This window comes from Oryctolagus cuniculus, chromosome 14, assembly GCF_964237555.1.
Source record: "Oryctolagus cuniculus chromosome 14, mOryCun1.1, whole genome shotgun sequence".
Classification (NCBI taxonomy): domain Eukaryota; kingdom Metazoa; phylum Chordata; class Mammalia; order Lagomorpha; family Leporidae; genus Oryctolagus; species Oryctolagus cuniculus.
The window spans coordinates 77,588,155-77,607,358 of NC_091445.1; the positions used below are offsets into that span (position 1 = coordinate 77,588,155).

At 43.7% G+C, this 19,204-nt stretch overlaps 2 protein-coding genes across 10 annotated transcripts in view; one reads left to right on the forward strand and one right to left on the reverse strand.

Moving 5' to 3' along the window:
• Window positions 1-2,864: 2,864 nt before the first annotated feature.
• On the forward strand, window positions 2,865-12,891 carry SETD9 (SET domain containing 9). 2 transcript variants are annotated; one of them, XM_051853773.2, is made up of 6 exons: window positions 2,865-3,036; window positions 4,209-4,573; window positions 7,089-7,212; window positions 7,470-7,585; window positions 9,343-9,448; window positions 10,893-11,380. In XM_051853773.2, the coding sequence occupies exons 1-6, from the start codon at window positions 2,939-2,941 to the stop codon at window positions 10,978-10,980; spliced, it is 897 nt and encodes a 298-aa protein (XP_051709733.1). In that variant the 5' UTR covers window positions 2,865-2,938; the 3' UTR covers window positions 10,981-11,380. The 2 variants fall into 2 exon arrangements, with proteins under 2 accessions (XP_051709733.1, XP_051709734.1); XM_051853774.2 differs by having other exon boundaries at window positions 2,869-3,036; window positions 11,347-12,891.
• Window positions 12,892-13,123: 232 nt separating this feature from the next.
• The window catches only part of MIER3 (MIER family member 3), a 33,751-nt gene continuing 27,670 nt past the window's right edge, over window positions 13,124-19,204 (reverse strand). For all 8 annotated transcript variants that reach the window (XM_070056720.1, XM_070056718.1, XM_070056722.1 and 5 more), the window contains 3 exons: window positions 17,432-17,559; window positions 17,206-17,348; window positions 13,124-17,096 (listed from right to left, as the gene is read on the reverse strand). In XM_070056720.1, the coding sequence (XP_069912821.1) occupies window positions 16,639-17,096; window positions 17,206-17,348; window positions 17,432-17,559 (729 nt within the window). In that variant the 3' untranslated portion in view covers window positions 13,124-16,638. The remainder of the gene's footprint in view (window positions 17,097-17,205; window positions 17,349-17,431; window positions 17,560-19,204) is intronic.

Here is a 19,204-nt window from a genome sequence, read left to right on the forward strand (position 1 = left end):
CTGCACCCACAAGGGAGACCTGGAAAAAGCTCCTGGCTCCCGCCATTGGCTTGGCACAGCCCTGGCTATTGGCCACTTGGGGAGTGAACCAGCGATGGAAGATCTCTGTCTCTCCTCTCTCTCTCTGTAACTCTGCCTTTCAAATAAATAAATCTTTTTTTAAAAATTAAGGCAAAAATTCTTGGAGAGCCAAAAATAAAAAAATTTCATATTCCATAAAATATACTTTTCAGAAAATTACAGCAAATATTAAAGAGTGAAACTAGAGGAAATACGGCCAGAGACAAAGAAGAGCAGGCACCCTGCCCCCAACACAAACCTTGAAAAGTGGCTGCTCCCAATTAACCAGTGAGGCAGCTCCCACTGTTACCGCGTCCAGGTTGGGAAGATGTCCTAGGTTCTGCTTTGGTAACTCCAGGCGTAACTCTGCCCTATAGTCTTCCCCAGGTATCCCTTTTATAAACATGCCGGACCCACCGGCCATGGGAAGTGCGGTTCTAAGTCACGTAGGCTGCAATCTGAACCCACCAGTGCTGTAACAGTTAAGGTCTGATGCTAATGAACCTATAAGCAGTGTAAGAAACTCAGGATTGTTGCTCAGTTCTCAGGAAGAGATTCCAGCTGAGCCCGCTGGTGTGCGTAAACTGCCAGGATCCTCCACTGTCTCTGGTGCCTGTTTGAACAAAGGGAGTTTTCCAACTCCAGGTTTCTGTAATAAAACCTTAGAGATTGAAGAAATGAAATAGACCCACAGAAATAAAGTTAGATTTCCAAGATATCTTTGAGTAATTTAAAAAGTTGCAGATATAGTATTTTTTTTTAAAGATTTATTTATTTATTTTAAAGCCAGAAAGAGAGAATGAGAGAGAGAGTGTGTCTTCCATTTGCTGACGGTCACAATGGCTGGAGCTGAGCCGATCTGAAGCCAGGAGCCAGGAGCTTCTTCCAGGTCTCCCACACAGGTGCAGGGGCCCAAGGACTTGGGCCATCCTCCACTGCTTTCCCAGGCCACAGCAGAGAGCTGGATCTCAAACTGGTACCCAAATGGGATGCTGGCACTGCAGGTGGTGGCTTTACCTGCTATGCCACAGCGCTGGCCCCAACATAGCACTTAAAAACACACAAAACACTGTTTCTCTGTGGACACATACAGCTATGTAAATACACAGAAATAACACTGCTGGAAAACTAGAGTCCGGTTACTTGGAGGAGAGGCAGCCAGCACCAGAACTGGCCAGGGCACAGGGCTGGTTAGCAGACCCCAGCCTTACCTATCACGTTCCTGTCTGTTACAAGAATGTTGTTGGCACGAATTGTTCAGCTAAGCAAAAATTATTTTTAATCCATCAATATAAAAAGCCCTTGGAAATATGTACAAAAACCTCTCTTCCTTTTGAAGAGAAAGGATTCAATTAGTTCTTTTTGGTTCATTGTAAGTTTGTACAGGCACTTTCGTTGTATGCTATTTCTTAATATGCCTGAAATGGGATTAACTCCATTTAATCTAGATTATGCCAAAAGCTACCAAACAGAGTACGATGGAAAACTCTCTAGCGTTTGCCAATATCCACTATGATGTTAGAGATAAAGGGAGACATTTGAGATACGGTTTTTCCCCCCTTTTATTTCCTTTGGAACGTAACAAAATTAGTCCTGAGGCCCCCTGGAATCTGCCTGAATTTTCACCGGAATCTCAGCTGTTCAGTAGGGATTTTAGGTTAGGATTCATTCTCTCAGGCAAAGAATAAAGAAACCACATTTGCAGCCTGAAAAACTGGCACCAAGACATTTCCTTTCTTTTTTCTTTTTAAAGACTTATTTATTTATTTGAAGGTCAGAGATGGAGAGACAGAGAGATCTTCCATCCATTGGTTTACTCCCTGGTGGCCACAACCGCTGGGCTGGGTCAAGCCAGGAGCCGGAGCTTCCTCCGATCTCCCACGCGGTGCAGGGGCCCAAACACCTGGGCCACTCCCACTGCTTTTCCCAGGCGCACTACAAGGGAGCTGGCTCCAGAGTGGAGCAGCCGGACTCGAACCTGCACCCATACGGGATGCCCGCACCACAGGCGGCAGCTTCACCCTCTATGCCACAACACGGGCCCCACGACATTTATTTCTCAGCACTCGCCGATTTAACGGTGATTAGGGGGTTCCTGGCGTCTGCCGCCACTGGCGCTGAGCGGCCCTAACCCGTCTTCGTTCCAAAGCCTGATAAAAGACATTACAGGAGAACGACAGGCCAGTAATCTCCCGCGAACTTAAACGCAAAATTCTAAACGAAGTCGAATCCGGGAATATAAAAACAGGACGATCCATCACAAGGAAGCTAACCGAGAGCGACAGGAAGCAGAAAAGCGGTGGACCGGGGCCGGGGCCGGAGGGATTCGGCTGTGTTCGCTCTCTGGAGTCCGGCGACAGCTCCCAGGTGTACCGAGCCGTTCACTGGCGTGTGGGCAGCTTGAGGTAGACCGACTGCACCTCAATAGAGGTACTGCTTAAAAAGCTGCCCGTGCCGTCCCGTCGTGGGGAGTGTGGAGCGCTCAGAGGCTCCCCCACTTCTGGCTGTCGTACCCGCAGGACCTCCGAGGTGGAAACTAAGGAACGCGGGCGCGGTGGCCCGACGTCCAGGGGAGGATGCCACTTGCTTGCCAGGGGCGACAAGGGCGCCAGAGACGAGAAGGAGCCGCGCAGGGACGGAGGAGGGCGCGGGACCCCGGGGAGCGGACGCGGGGCCGGGCCACCGCGACAGACACGAGGCGCCCGGGGCCGCGCTCCTCGCGGGAGAAACGCGCTCTGCGGTCCGGGGCGGAGGAGCCAGGCGGCGCCAGGGACGCGGAGGGCGGAGACCGAGGAGGGCGGGACCGCGCGGCGCCTGCTCCCCGCCCGCCCGCCCGCCCGCGCCCGGGCCGTCCTCGTCACGGCGCCGAGGGGCAGCCATGCCCGGCCGCCTGCTGCGGGGCCTGTGGCAGCGATGGCGCCGTTACAAGTACCGCTTCGTTCCTTGGATCGCGCTGAACCTAAGCCACAACCCGAGGTGAGCGGGCGGGACGAACCACGCCGCCAGGGCCTCTGGGCAGGAGGCGGGTGGAGCCTGAAGCAGCAAGAGCCAGCGGCGACCGAAGGGCCGGCCGAGGGGGGCGGGGCCGAGGAGGGCGGAGCCAGAGGCGGGCGGGGCCAGAGGCGGGCGGGTCTGAGGCCAGCAGAGCCCGAGGAGGGCGGAGCCCGAGGCGGGCGGGTCTGAGGCCGGCGGAGCCCGAGGCGGGCGGGTCTGAGGCCGGCGGAGCCAGAAGACGCGCGGAGGCTCGAAGGGGGCGGAGCCTGAGGCGGGCGGGGTTAGATGTGGGCGGGGCTGAGGCCGGTGAACCCCGAGGCGGGCGGGGCGCCCGTAGCGGGCGCTGGCCCGGGGTGGGCGTGGCCTGTGACTGCTCCTCTGTGTCCGCGCTGCGAGGCCTGCGAGGCCGGCTTCTCCCTTTGCTGTCTTTACTGGCTGGGGCCCCTGTATGCGCGCCAAAAGTAGAGACCTTTAGAAAGAAGACTCTGCGTGAGAGTGCGTGGCCTTTCCCCGCGGAGCCACAGTCAGGAGGTTGAATTTCCTCAGAAAAGCCAGACCAGGTTTATTTTCACGGCCCTGTGGGCATCATCTTTGTGCAGACAGTCCGTGCGGAGCTAACGCGTGAACCCGAGCAGAGTGCGAACTGCGGGCGTGGGGTCAGGACCCGGGCGACTGGGTGGGCGTGGGGCCTCGGTCTCTGCCGGCGGAGCTCCCCGAAGTCTCTAGCTTGCTGCCCAGAGTGGGGGGGCGGGAGGTGCGCCCGCTCTGTCCGCAGAATTACGGGGAGTGCAGCAGGAACCCCGGTTAGGGAAGCCAGCGAGGCAGCCCCTGGAGGGAACGTGACTGCGGGCGGCGCTGGAGCGGAAGCTGGCCCAGGCCTGTGGAAGACGCCGCGGGTGGACCAGGTCCAGGCGCCCAGCCGCGTGGGCCTGGCAGCGCCGGGCCGCAGTGCGCGGGGCCTAGACACAGGCTCCTGCTGCGGGTATTGTCGGCGCTGCTTAGCTGAGGCGACCCTGACAGTTCCTTCCTGGACCTCCTCGTCCCGTGCCCTTCGGACACACGCCTGGTTCCATCAGCCGGTACCCCGGGCCGCGTCCGGGCAGCCCGGCCTTCATCGTTCAAGGGTGGTCAACAGAAACTTTTCCCGTTTCCAGGACCCTTCGATATGTTCCAGAGGAATCCAAAGACAAAGTTCTCTCAGATGAAGATGTCCTAGGAACGTTACTGCAACTTTTCCAGGCTCTGTTCTTAAATGATTTCAGTAAACAGTCAGATATCTTGGCCGTGCTGCCCGAACCTGTTAAATCAAAATACCAAGACCTGTGGGCGGTTCAGCACCAAAGGGAAACACTGCTGGGGAACAGTCAGCCGCAGAACACCTTTAAGCCGGAAGAAGTTCTTTATAAGACGCTGGGTTTCTGTGTGGTCCGAGCACCTAGCTCAGTGATTTCTGCTGGAAAAGGTGTCTTCGTTGCCAAAGGATTGGTACCCAAAGGCGCGGTTGTATCTATGTATCCTGGTAATAGCACAATTAGTTCTTGGCTTAGAATTTCTATATATTGATACATTCAACAAAATACTTAGCCCTGTGATCTTTGAAATAGGGTCTGAATTGCAAACTTGTGTTCCCGTAAGTTTTTAAAAGTCTGATCTGGAAATTAACTTTATAAATGATGCCATGTGTTCGGCCATGCCCTAGAGTGTTGGCTGACTGGGGCCAGTGTCCGCGCACTGAAGGCTACGCTGCCGTTTGTGATGCCGGCATCCCGTATCAGGGCACGGTGTGCATCCTGGCTGCTCTGCTTCCGGTCCAGCTCGTGCTACTGTTGCTGAGAAGGCAAACAAAGATGGCCCAAGTAGTTGGGCCCATGCCACTCATGTGGGAGACAAATGGAATTCTGGGCTCCTGGCTTTGGCCTGGACCAGCCCTGGCCATTGTGGCCGCTGGGGGAGTAAACTAACAGATGGAAGATGTCTATTCTCTCTCTCTTCCTTTCAAATAATAAACATTCAATGCATTTTTAAGGAAATTTTTAAGTCAGTGTTTCCACTTGGAACACAGTATGGCCCACTTTGACAGATTACTTAGAAAACAATAAGAGAACAGCTCAATTTGGCTTATTTGATAACTAAAGAAAAAATGGTATGGGAGCTAGTGTTTAGCTTAGTAGTGAAGGTATAGGCTGAGATACCCACGTCCCACACAGGAGTACTGGGTTCAAGTGCTGACTCCTTCCTGATTCCAGCTTCCTGCTAACATGCACACTGGCTGGCAAGAGGAAGGCTCAAGTGCTTGGGTTCCTAGCACCCACGTGGGAGACCAGGATAGAGCACTGAGTTCAGGCACCCAGCTCTAGCCTGGGGTGTGTGGGAAGTGAACCGGTGATGGCACCCTCTCTCTCTCCCTGAGCCCCCTGCAACCCCCGGCCTATTTCTGTCCCTCTGTTTCTCAAATACATAAAAAAAATTCTAAATGTCATGGATTAAAATTCAAAAGGTAGACACTTAAATCCGTAAATCGCCGAGTAAAGACTTTCTTGCCATTTCTGTCCTTGGGCAGTACAGCAGCTTCTTTACAGAAGTTCACCAACTGGGATGCTGACAGACTATGTTGGTAAACTGCCTTTATCTTACATGGTATAGTGGAAAGGGTGTGGGTGTTTGAGTCAGGCTGACCTGTATCTTTAAAATGCATTCTGTTATTTTCTGCTTTTGTGTCCCTAAGCAAAGGCACATAGGAGGCATCCTGGTACATATTAATTTTTTCCTTTTCTTCCTTTGTCAGTGAAAGGAAAAACAAAGGGGTCTAAATTGCAGAGTCATCTGCAAGGGTAGTTCAAAAAGTACATGGAAAAATGAAAGGGTATGACTTTATTTTGATGTGAAAAATTTTTTGTGTACAAAAGTTTTCTTCAAGGGCCGGCGCTATGGCACAGTGGGTTAAGCCGCCACCTACAGCACCAGCATCCCACATGAGCACCGGTTGGAGTCCCAGCTGCTCCACTTCCAATCCAGCTCCCTGGTAATGTGTCTGGGAAGGTAGCAGATGATGGCCCAAGTACTTGGGCCCCTGCAGCCCACCTGGGAGACCCGGATGGAGCCCCAGGTTGCTGGCTTCAGCATATCCCGGCCCTGACTGTTGCAGCCATTTGGGAATACACCAGCAAATGGCAGATCTCTTGCTCTAGTTCTTCCAAATAACAAATAATTTTTAAAAAGTGTTCTTAGTATGTAGAAAAGGTGTATTATCCATGAATTGAAATGTGTCATGCACCAAAATAAACTCATAATATTAGTTCCATTTTCTATGAATTTTTTGTTTTTAAAAATTTATTTATTTGAAAGGCAGAGTTACAGAGAAAGCAGGAGAGACAGACTGACCTTCCATCCTCTGGTTTACTCCCCAAATGGCCAGGCTGAAGCCAGGAGCTTCTACGTGGATGCAGGGGCCCAAATAATTGGGCCATGTGCTGCTGCTTTCCCAGGCACATTAGCAGGGGGCTGAATGGAAGTGGAACAGCTAGGACTCGAACCAGTGCCCATATGGGATGCCGGCACTGTAGGCCGTGGCTCATGGCTTAACCAGCTGTGCCACAGGTGCCGACCCACCAAGAACTCTTTGAAGTACCCTTACAGTCTCATGTCTACATTATTTAAAAAATATATTTCTTAAAAATCTCTTTACTAGATGTCAATCCATTCATCTTTTTAAATGTCTACATATTTTAAAAAATATGAGTGTATGACTTTGTAAAACTGAGTCTAAACTGTGATATCATCGTTACCCAACAGTCAGATTTTATTGTGCTTTGTGAACAAGTTGGTCTGTGCACGACTTGCTGTTCAGCACTTACTTTTTAAAGGGAAAGTAACCAAAGAGAATGTAATACTTTAGATTGGAGGTGAAGTGTTAGAAAAATATGGATGAATTCATACAGATTCTTCCATTTTATGTTTATGTACCACAGAAAGCTCATTATGATGCTTAGGAGTCTTGCATGCTGGCATAATGTCTTTGTCTGATTGTATAATAGGCACAGTGTATCAGAAGCATGAACCAATCTTTTTCCAGTCCATTGGAAATCCATTTATCTTTAGATGCCTTGATGGAGTACTCATTGATGGAAATGACAAAGGAATATCAAAAGTCGTATACAGGTGAGTGGTACCCATGTTAAGATTCATTTATAGGGGACAGAACCACACACTGGATTCTGACCAGCGGCTCGTGTACCTTAAATAAAAATCGGCTTCGTTAACTGCCGTGTAGCAACTTAGTTGTCCTACTGATTAAACAAACAAACAAAAAAGCTGTTCAGGGGAATTGTTTAGTTCTAGAGTTAACTTTGTATGTGTGAACTGCATTTGGAGAAACAGAAGAACAGTCCCTAAGCTAATGCTTTCCTCTCCTGCAGATCTTGCAGTGGCAGGGATCGCCTTGGCCCTTTAAAAATGAGTGACAGTACATGGCTGACAGCAGAGACTGACAATCCACTGGCTGTGGGGCAGTATGTCAATAACTGTTCGAATGGTAAGTCGGCACGGTGAGACTGGAATAAAATCTAGCGTGGTTACTTCTCCCCTGCCACATGACTGAGTGCCAGACACATCAGTGTAACACCTCCGCTGCTCAAAAATGCTTAAGCAACGGTAACTTTCTGAGGGAAGACACCACAGAGAATTTGGGCAAATATTCTTATACGTTATTTGGATTCTTCATTATCTTTGTTCCAGTTTTGTAATAAATAGGTAACTGATAACAACTGCCCTTTCAATTATTATTTTAGCATTTTTGTACTTAGAGATTATTTTGTCACTGCCCTCAATATAGCCTTATAATTTTAAAATCCATGAATAATTTTTTCAAAGTACACATTTTCCATGATCTTTTAATACTCCTTATATGCATAAATTTCAAAACTTTTTGTACCAAAATAAAATTCTCTTTAAAACAATTTTAATGAATTTCTTTTTCATTCTATTTGAAAGGTAGAGAGAGAGAGAGAGAGAGAGAATCCTCCATCTACTGGTTCACTCCCCACATGCCTGTAATAGCCAGGGCAGGGACAGGCCAAAGCCAAGAACCTGGAACTCCATCTGGATTTCCCACATGGGTGGCAGGGGCCAGAATCCTTGAGCCATCCATCGTCTGCTGCCTGCCAGGGTGCACATCAGCAGGAGGCTGGAGTGGAAGCAGAGTGGCCAAAGCTCGAATCAGGCACTCCTAGTTGGGAAATGTGCCGCCTGCAGGCCCCCAAACTTACTATTGTTTAAAATGTTTTATTGAAATACAGTATACATAGCAAGAAATACACATACGTGTGTAGCTAAATGAATTTTTGGTCCTCTGAGCACACTTATAACCAACATCCAAATTAAGAACAACACACTCTAGTACTCTAAGAGTCTCCCTATTCCCTGACTCTCCATTTTTCTTTTTTTTTAAACATGGGAAAGAAGAATATATTGTCATTTACATGGTATGATTCAATGATAAACTTCTTTTAATTCTATTCCCCACAACCGTCTTGAAGTGCTCTTACCTTAATCACTAGACTGGAATCCCCCTCTCTGTTGCTAAGTTTGTGAATTACCATCTTGGAACTTGATGTTCTCATACATTTAATCACTGGACTACATTACACAGTCTGGTGTTAGGCAGCCGTGAACTCAAAGCCTGGTTCTTGGGGCCTGTATTGTGGCAGAGTAGGTGAAGCTGCTGCCTACAGCACCAGTGTGGTTCTAGTCCTGGCTGCTCCACTTCCAATCCAGCTCCCTGCTAATGCACCTGTGAAGGCAGTGGAAGGATGGCTCAGGTGCTTGGGCCCCTGCAACTACATGGGAGACCCGGAGGAAGCTCCTGGCTCCAGTCTGGCCCAGCCCTGGTCACTGCAGCCATTTTGGTAGTGAACTAGCAGGTGAATGATCTCTCTGTCTCTCCCTCTCTGTAACTCTGCATTTCAAATAAATATATCTTAAAATAAAAACAGCCTGATTCTTATTTAACCATTAACCTTTCTGAACCTATTTTTTGATATCTAAAAAGCAAACACACAGTGAAGCATATATATATTTATGAATATAATACAAATCTATATTATAAATATTTTTAAAGTTGTTATTATTTACCATAATATATAAATATATAAAAATCAGTACCTGGGACATAAGTGCTATTTTGATTATGTTCTAATAATTTAGAAAACCATACATCGAGTGTCCTAACAATACCATTTTCCATGACCTGGAATCGCGGCTCCTTTCTAAAGATTGTGTGCTTGTTCCTAGAGAGAGCAGCGAATGTCTGTTACCAGGAGTTTGATGTGCCTGCTGTGTTCCCTGTAGAACTGAAGCAGTACCTTCCAAACACTGCCTACAGCTACGACAGACACAGGTTAGGCTTCTAAAAGTAATTTCCCATCTTCTTTCTTAGGTTGTACTTTCAAAATAGATATTTTCTTTAAATAAGCTGTATAGAATCGGGGCAAAACTTTTTAGTACAAGATTATAAGTAACTTGATTTTCTATCTTCATCACCCCTTAATGTGTTAATTATCATTCTGCTTATCACTGTGTAAAATACATTACAAATTTTGACTTTATAGTTTTCAAGTAATTTGTTTGCCCTACCTGTAAAATCCTCAATTTTTTGCCTTTGTCATGTTTAATATAATGTTCTGTACCTCACAAGAGAGCACTCAATTGAAGAAAAAGGGTCAAATTACACCATAATTTCTTTTGCTCATTTCACTATTAGGTTCTGAAACCTAATCATAAAAAAGGGCTTTAACCAGAAGACACATATTTTTAATGTAACATTCATTTTCAGATTCATTAATGGAAAGTTTACTGAGAATATGCAAGTCAGTTTTTAAATTTTTAAAAAATGATCTGTTTACTTCCATGAAAGGCAGACTTAGAGAATTTTCCATCCGCTGGTTTTCTCTCCAAATGGCTACAATGGCCAGGGTTGGGCCAGGCTGAAGCCAAGAGCCAGGAGCTTCCTCCAGGTCTCCCACATGGGTACAGCGGCTCAAGCTCTTGGATCACCTTCTGCTGCTTTCCCAGGCACATTAGCAGGGAGCTGGATCCCAAGTGGGAACAGCCAGGACTCGAACTGGTGCCCTTCTGGGATGCCAGCACTGCAGATGGCAGCTTAACCTGCTGCACCATCGCACCACCTAACTTTGTAAACAATTCTGGAGAGCTGAGTTCCTTAACAATGCTGTAGGAGGATATCAATGTAAGATTTCACTGAGCTGCTGGCAAACTTTATTTTACATGGGAAATATTAAATTGTATTGAGATGAATGCTATTTAAAATTTGGACTATTCACCAATCTTACACTTAAATTTTCTGTCTGCATATATGTTAATAGGCTATATATTCTGGGACATGATATACGCTTCACAATGTCTTATTGTGTCCAGAAAAAGAATTTTTAAAATTTCACTTAGCCTTAGGCAGTGTTCCCATCTTTCAGAACACAAGACAAAGTAATCAAACAAAGTGAAACTGTGATCCTATTTGAGAATCCTTTTTGTGATGCCCGTTCTGGGGGCCTACACCTAGAAGCCACATTTTCAGAAGAGGTAATCAGTGGTGTAAGACACTAAGCTGTGGTCCTTTTTAACTGACAGAGAACAGACATACTGTAGAATACCTGCCTTGGGGATAAGAATTATTCCCTTATGGAAGGTGAACACATAAACTAAAGTGGAATGAATCTGTGTAGACAGAATTACCCCCTGTGAAGTCCACAGTGTTAGAGGTATGAGCCTGTGGCTGGTAATGTCTACAGTACTTACACTGCCTGTATATTTGTTTTTGTTTTCAGCCTCCTTCGCTGTGTTGTTCTCATTGCACTCAGGGACATCAAGCAAGGAGAAGAGCTTTTTTCAAACTATTACACAATTGTCAGCTAACTGTCAATTAGACATTAGATTTTTCTATCCAGTTATTAATTCTTACTGCTTTTTGCTGATCACTTCTCCAAATTCCACCTTTAGAACAAATACCTTGAGACTTAATTGGAACAATTTTTTATGTCTTGGTTATGTTCTGATTTCATGATAAAAGCTATTGGCTTCACTGCAATTTCAAATCTGTAATACAATTAGCTTTCACTGGCTTTCACCTAAATATGCAATAGCTTATTAAAACCTACTACTTGAATCTATAATTTCATTTTGTGTATCTTTGTGGTGGTTTATAAAACTGTAGCCACACAACAGCAATTCTTGTCTTACTGTGGATTTATACAAACTTCTGAAAAAACTTTTATTTTACAGAATAAAGTCAACAGGTATTGTTGTGTTGCCCTGAGAACATTGTGTGTGTATATTAAAGACTGTTCTATGTGGGTGAGAAGAAAATGTGAGGTCATTATACTGTTTACTCTTTGAACACTTTGACATAAACCCCAAATGATTAAAACAAAAAAAGAGCACCAAAGAGATTACCTTGAGATTGGAGGTCAAAGACAGCAGTGGTGGCAACACCCATCCTGCACCTCTCAGCTTTCCCGTGAAGAGCCTCCATGCTAGCCTCCTAGCCCCCTGGAGGAGCGAGCCCACACCCTGGTCGTTCCTTCTCTCTGGACTCTGCCCGCCAGCAGAACGTGTCCTGCGCTGTTCTCCACCGTGAAGCCTGTAGACAGCCCAGCCAGGGACAGAATGACTCTGGCCAGGTTCCCTGGAGTTTTATTAGCAGTTGATCTCCATCAACCTGACCCCTGCTCTAACTCTCAATTCCTAACTTGGATGAGGAAGAGGGTGCTGTTTGTGGGGCCCCTTAAATCTTCACGGAACCTGTATAACCAGATTCTGACCACCGTCACTGCTATGTCACGAGCTGGGCTCATCTGAGGATTGCAATTTCAAGACTTCTGATCGCCTTGCCTTTTCACTCTCACCCCCACCCTGCCCCCGCCAGAATGTATCACTAAGAGCCGTTCTTTCTGAAAGCGGGACCTTGACAAACTCTTGCTCAAAACCCTTCTGGAATCCCAGAGTGCGTGTCCCAGTCCTTCACCCATCTGGCTTGGCCTCACTGCTGTCCATCTACTCCTTGAACCCACCTGGGGCTCGTATTCTCTCCTCCTGCCAGGACCCCTCACCCCCTTTTCTGTCCTCAGGTGGGAGCTCTACTGAAATTTACAGTCCCCACCACGCTGATACGTGGGGCCATTTTTCCTCTAAGCACTTACCACCACCAATGCATGATAAAAAAGCCCACTGGTGATGAGAATCACAGCCGAAATGACTTTCAGTGGCTTACTCTGCGTCCCAGGGCTTTTCCTCCCTCCCCTAGAGCCCACCAACCTCAGCAGCTCCCAGAGCACTTACCTGTGTTCGTGGCTGCACTCACAATCTCTGCGCCTGTCCCTTGAAGGCATTCCTGAGCACACGGTCACCAAAGCCCTACAGTCGTGCCCTCCAGTGTCTGAGAAGGAAGGAATGCCACTCTAGACAAGTCATCAAAGTGGAGAAGTCAGGTTTTTGCTTTCGTTTTAGCCCTTTCTTGGCCTTCACAAACTCTGGATCTGATCACCGCTTAATAGGAATGGGACAAGAAAAACTCTGGTCATAGCAAACAAAATACGGGGTCAAACTTGGGAAATGCGTCTTAGACAAGATCTTCAGTTTGGAAAGATGAAGGCTTAGCCAAGACAGGACTAGAGCCAACGAAACTACAAATAGCATAAAAGAAGCCTTGTGGACCCTAAATGTGAGAGTCTGCAGTGTGTAATCAAACTTCAGGTGTCATGTTATAAGACACAACAGCCTAGACCTGTATTTGAAACACAACAGTCAATAAATGTTTCCTGAATTAAACTAAGAGCACAATCCTTGCTTTGGGATGGCTAGAAATTTACATTGAAAGCTATTATACAGGATTTGAAGAAAACTTCACCTACCAACTTTATTATCTGCCTATCAAATATCTTCCTAACTATCTAAAAGCAACTTAATGGTGGCACAATATCAACCTATTTTGTATAGCTTAACATTCGTTAACTAAAAAAAATCTACTTTTGGCAAATATTCACACAAACCAAGAAAAAAAAAGATTTCCAGATTTTTATTTCTGGAACTGTACACCAGGTATTAAAGTACAACAAATACAAAATAATGCTCAAAAAAATCAGTGTTTATGTACAAATATTAAAATCAACGCAACAATAGCAACTTCCTCTTGAACATCTGATACTAAAACTTGTTCTGATTGTCACTAATTTATCATTCTCACAGGGTACTTAGCTCAAACTGGGACAACTGGAATCACTGGTCATCTAAGAGGAATATTAATAGCTACCATATGTAACAATAAAACTAATAGCTTCCTCCTTTCAGTGAAAAAATTAGGAACTTTTTAAAAAACATAGTAATGTCAATATTTTTATAAATTATTTCAGTTTCCATTTGTAGACAATGTGCTTTGAAACTCGGGGAAAACAATCTCCTTGGTGGTCAGGTTTATTTGTTAGTTTACATTCAAAGTTGGAATATTTACTAGAGACTTTGGTTAAATTAAATAGTGTCACTATGCTCTATTAGATCTGACGTTCTCAAATATTTATGACCCTCAATTTTAAAAATTAAAAGGAAACGATTGCACAATTCTTTGACCTAATTGTACAGACTTTAGTATTTTTTAAACAGTATCCTACATCCTTCAAGTAAATTCAGCAGTTGACGATGACAAGAGGAAAACTAAACATTTAAAAAGCTAGCATGAAAAAGATGAAGTACGACTAGCAAAAAGTAAAGTATTGCTATAATCACAGCACCAGTTACACTTCTAAATGAATCCACTGTCCTCTTGAATTCCCTGTACATAAAGATGTATCAGCCAACACTGCAAATGCTCATCATGAATTTTTGGTTTGTTCATACAAAAATAATGTGGCAAAGGAAAAAAAAAGAATTTATCACAGTTTGTTATAAGAATTGTGCTTAACACTTGATAATAAAGGCATTATTGTTTCATCATATGATTGCAAATCAGATATTCCATGCTTTCAAACGCAATTCTTTTAATAAACAGTAACAAATTCTGTTAAGATGTTTCAACAGAGGAAAAAAAAACAGTAAATCCAGCTTTTAAAAGAAAATTCAATAAATAGCTATTTTACATGGATAAAGTCATAGTGGTACAATTGATGAATGCCACATCAAGCATGCACAAAATGGTATTATACATGGCAGAAGTAGTCAGAAAATATTGAATTAGATCTAAAAAGATAGGAAGAATTTACAGATATATACAAAAATCTTGCAAATTATTGCCTCATTTTAACAAGGAATTAAAAGTAAACATTACCAGCTAGTTAGCACTCTCTAAGAGGCTAAAATCAGGTTGGTATTTAAAAATCTATTAAACTAGCTGGAATTTATTTTTCTCTCATACCATTTTCTAGATTTTGGTCAAAAATCTTTATTTAAATAACTAAAGTGTCCATTCAACTTGCTGATAATCAAAACTTTAGATAAGAAACACTGTTTCCATCTTGTATCAAGATCCCAGCAATGCATAGATAAACTGAATATATTACTGCATCAGCTAATGAGAATGGGCATGTTCATTTAAGTGCAACTGGTATTAGCATTCAGTCATCTTTGTGTAAATTATTTATACAGACCAGCCACAGTAAACCCAGAGTGAAAACCAACGTTATAACAATGGAAGATTATGGCCAGTATCTTACTAAATTATAGAAAGTGTACTGATTTTTAACAAAAGAAATAAGGTTCAAAGTTTAGCATAACACAGCAATAAGAAGCTGACAACTTGGATAAAAATATTGGAAAGCGACACAGAGCCCAGGCTACCCATTATTTACTGTGTGCATACAGGAATGCTATTTTTTTAGATGTATAAATTAGAGACTGATTTTAAGTTATTAATTTAACTACTTTTGTCCACTGTGCTAAACTAAATTTATAGTAAATGTGCTACTGCGTAAACACTTCAAAGCAATCTTCATTAAAATGCTGCAAAGGAAAAATAAGAATACATATCATCCAAAACTCAGGATGTCATTGCAGTTCACAGTTTGTATAATAAATACCCTCCCTTTCAATCACTACTAAGATCACTACAGCCTATCTAATCAGCACAACCTGGAAGCAACTTAGAGTTACAAATATTAGCAATGCAGCCGAACACTTAAAGTTTTTTGCAAAGCAACACAACTAGTAAGAATCAAAACTTCTAATTAAGACGGTGCAAAAAGAAAACTGCTTTAACTGTACTAGAAAAGCAAAGCTTATTACATCCTAATACTGTATTACACATTGTTTGATTCACCTTATAACTTAAAGATGCCCATTCATAGAGCAAAATGGCCAAGGTTTACGACAATGGCTTCTCATTCACAATGTTTGGATAAAAATAAAACTGAGTATGAGATGCAACTGAACGTCTATCACTTTTTGAAACTTAAAGTGGTAACGTACCATTCTGTTTCACATAGGAACTCACATTTTTCTTGCCAACTCTTTAAGCTAAACAAAATAGCTTCAATATACTTCAAGGTTCGACTGCATTGTGTGTAAAATCTCGAAGTCCCTCTCAACATAAACACTTGGAACTGCAGTGCTACAAACAACTTAAGAGGTGTCCTCAAATGTAAACCATCGAGTGGCAACGTCCTAGGCCTCGTAGACTGTGCCTCTGCAAGTCAACTGCCCAGGACAAACTAAATCATCAACGTCTGGCGTGACAGTGAAGTTTACGATCTTGATCATGGTGGACAGAACCCCACATGCATACCACATCTTCAAATGCCAAATTTGTAGCCAATAAATGAAGTTACACAGAAATATCCTGGCAGGAAAATGACCAATTCTGTGCACGGTAGCCCTGGTCTAGAATTTTGAAACAGGATCCAAGCAAGCGTCTTCATAATCTGCACGTAGTTCTTCGTGCTGGCTTCCATAAAGATGGACTTGCTGTTTTGTAAACTGAAGTGCTCTAGTTGAATAACATGAGAGAATTTCCATTTTAAAAAAATCCTTGTATGTTTGTGCAGTTTAAAGAAACCTACCCCTGCTTTTATTAATTAAGAAAATAAAACCAAAAAAATGCTACATTGAGCAGGGATTGGGATTGGTACCTGTAAACATTGTTATTCCACTGCATCCATTACGGCAAAAGGAATTTACACAAAAAGAAGCCACACCATTCAGTTCAGAACATCTGTGCTGGTTTTGAGCTGGTGGCCTCTGTCTACAGGTGTTAAAACTGGGAGTGAGGGCAGTGGGGAACAGAAAAGAATAGAAAAAGGAGGGCATGGGGAAGAGGTATCGGGGCATGAGGAAGAGAGAAGCAGAGCTTAAAGCTGCACCACAGAGTTCAATCCTAGTTCCCAACTCTGCTGATCATAGTTCATCTCCACATTTATGGATCGAAAAATGAAAATACTCTTGATAAATCAAGATATAGTTCTATACATACTGACATCACTGATGTCATAGTGAAAAAGGTTCAAACTTCCAGTGAAAGACTATGCAAACCTGATAGCTCCCCTCAAGTTTACTGGTCCTGCACCCCCACTGTTTCGGGGCTCCCCGCTCGTGTCACTCCGAGTGAAGGGCAGCGTGCTGATGCAGAGCATGGGCACTGATGAAACCATTGGTCTCATTGGCAGACAGACTGCCGAAGTCAGCCACAGAGACAGCCATTTTGGCACTGGTGATGTGGTGTGTGTGATTTTCAAAGTCCACACCCAGATTATTTACAGAAACCTCATTCATGAAGGATTCAGGGACAGCAATGCCCATTTTCAATCTCTTTGCTGGTCTTTCTGACTCTTCACTGCACATGTTCATGGGGTTTAGTTCTGAGTGATAAAATCCAGTCTCAAATAAATTAAAACAATCACTTTCCCCATTGCTGGGCAGGGTGAGTAACTCTTCTGTTACAACAGGCACATGATTTACTTGTCCACGGGGTGTGTTGCCCAGTGGAGGAAAGCTATCATCCAAGCAATTCACTTCCGTGGGGTTGCAGACGGTCGCTACACTGTTGGTCAAAGCTGTAAAGAAATGGGAAATGGTTTCAGTAACTGGTCCTTTGACACGAAGCGAAGAGGACACAATTTCCCAGCATGTCAACTAAAGCACACCCAGGGAGTGCCATTCTACCTGTCAAGTCACTGGCAGTGAAGGAGTTGAGAATGCTCAGCTGTTGATCAGGAATCGGCTCAGGCCGGTTAGAAGTTAAGGCTGGAGAAGTCCCCGTCCCACCCAGAGCTTCTGTTTCATCTACCAAACGATCCATATAGTCTCTGAAAAACAAGTCACAATGATTCTCTCCCTGCACTTCACAGGTGAAAAAAAAAGTCACAGCAGTCAAGCCCTGGGGACTTACGTAACTCCAGGGTGATGGTTATACCGCTTCTTCCCAAACCTTGTCTGTTGAGCAAAGTAATCATAGCGTTCAGATTTCTTCCACATGTAGTAGAACGCGACACATTCCGCAACAGTTCTAGTTCTCACCTAATGAAAAAGATGGAGTTTTAAAAATAAGCCACAAACATAACTCATTTCTTAGCAACTCCTCCCCCCCCAGCACTGAAACGTCTTCAGTCTCATTTTCCTCGTCCCAGTTATGGAATTCTGAACATGAGGCCACTTTCAAAAGCCCAACGTGGTGGTGTTTTGACCAGATGTACTAGTTTATAGAACAAATGTGCATTCACAAGTTTCCTTACACCTGTACTGAGGAATCTTAACGCTGGCCTCTTTTCCTTTTCTTCACTGAACTCTCACTATGATTCCGACTACAGCAGAGGTTCTAACCTTAGATTAGCAAACCCTCAAGGGAACTATGAATGAGTTTCACTGGGATCTATTAATTCCCAAAATTATATGCAGATGCACTTTTGTGGGGAGAAAGAATGCAGCCTCATTAGATTATCAAAGGGTTCCATTATCCAAAAGATATATGAACCCTTAGGAAAGGAATCAGCGATTTATAGTATCTGGAATCGAAGATGATTTGCTAACTAACGTGAGGTCTTTGCCTCTACAACATATGTTTGAATCTCAGTTCCAAAAACTTTCAGTAATAACTACAATAATACAATTTGAGCCTCACCAACATGGCTCCATACTCAAATGAGGGCTCTTCTAGCTACTACAGCCATAAGTACAACTTTGCATACACAGACAACATTCGTAACCCTTAACCCCATAAACACTTCCCTCCTCCTTTAATCAGTACTCAGTAAAAAAGTTTCAGCATCTCTGAATGAGTTGCCGTGTAAGATCACTAATGTAAGTACAAGCATTTTAAACCAAGTTGCAGTGTAAGATCAGTAATACAGATACAAGCTTTTTAAACCAAGAAATACAGTATACCTTTCAATAAACATCATTAACTATAAGTCTTCGCAGAGAATGCAGGCTTCTCGGAGCTACAGACCTTTTCTGTCTTATTCACTGAGGTGTATCTCTAGTGCCTAAAATCGCTGGTAAGTGGAAGGACATAATCGTTTACGGAATTAATGGATGGAGGAAATTTCATAAGTCAATGCAAAATCGATGGCTTTCTTTTGCCCTAAAAGGACAACTCAGTCTTCTTTAAAAATGTTTACTCACTATATTACACATTCTATCTTTGGGAAAACATCAGGTTTTCACACATATAAACAGCATGAAATTTTCAACATCATACTAGAAAGTCTAGCTACTGCAGTTTTAAAGAAAAAGAAAACATACACAGTTTGCAAAGGAAGAAATAAAACTGTCTCTGTTCACAAATAACATAATTGTCTATGAAGAAGACCCCAAAGAATCAACAAAAAGTCTTCTGGAACTAATAAACAATTACAACAAGGTTTACACAATACAAGGCTGATAAAAAAAAATCCATTGCTTTCTTACGTATTAGTAATGAACAACTGAAATTTGAACTTAAAATCACCACTGCACTCACATTAGCATCCCCCAAAACTAATTATTTCTGTATAAATCTAACAAAATACATGCATGGTCTAGCTGAGGAAAACTAATTCTGGCTAAAGAAATCAGAGAAGACTTAAACACACAAGAGAGACAGTCTATGGGGCCAGGAAGATTCACTATTGTTAAGACGTTAGTTCTTCCCAACTTGATCTACAGATTCGCTGCAATTCCATTT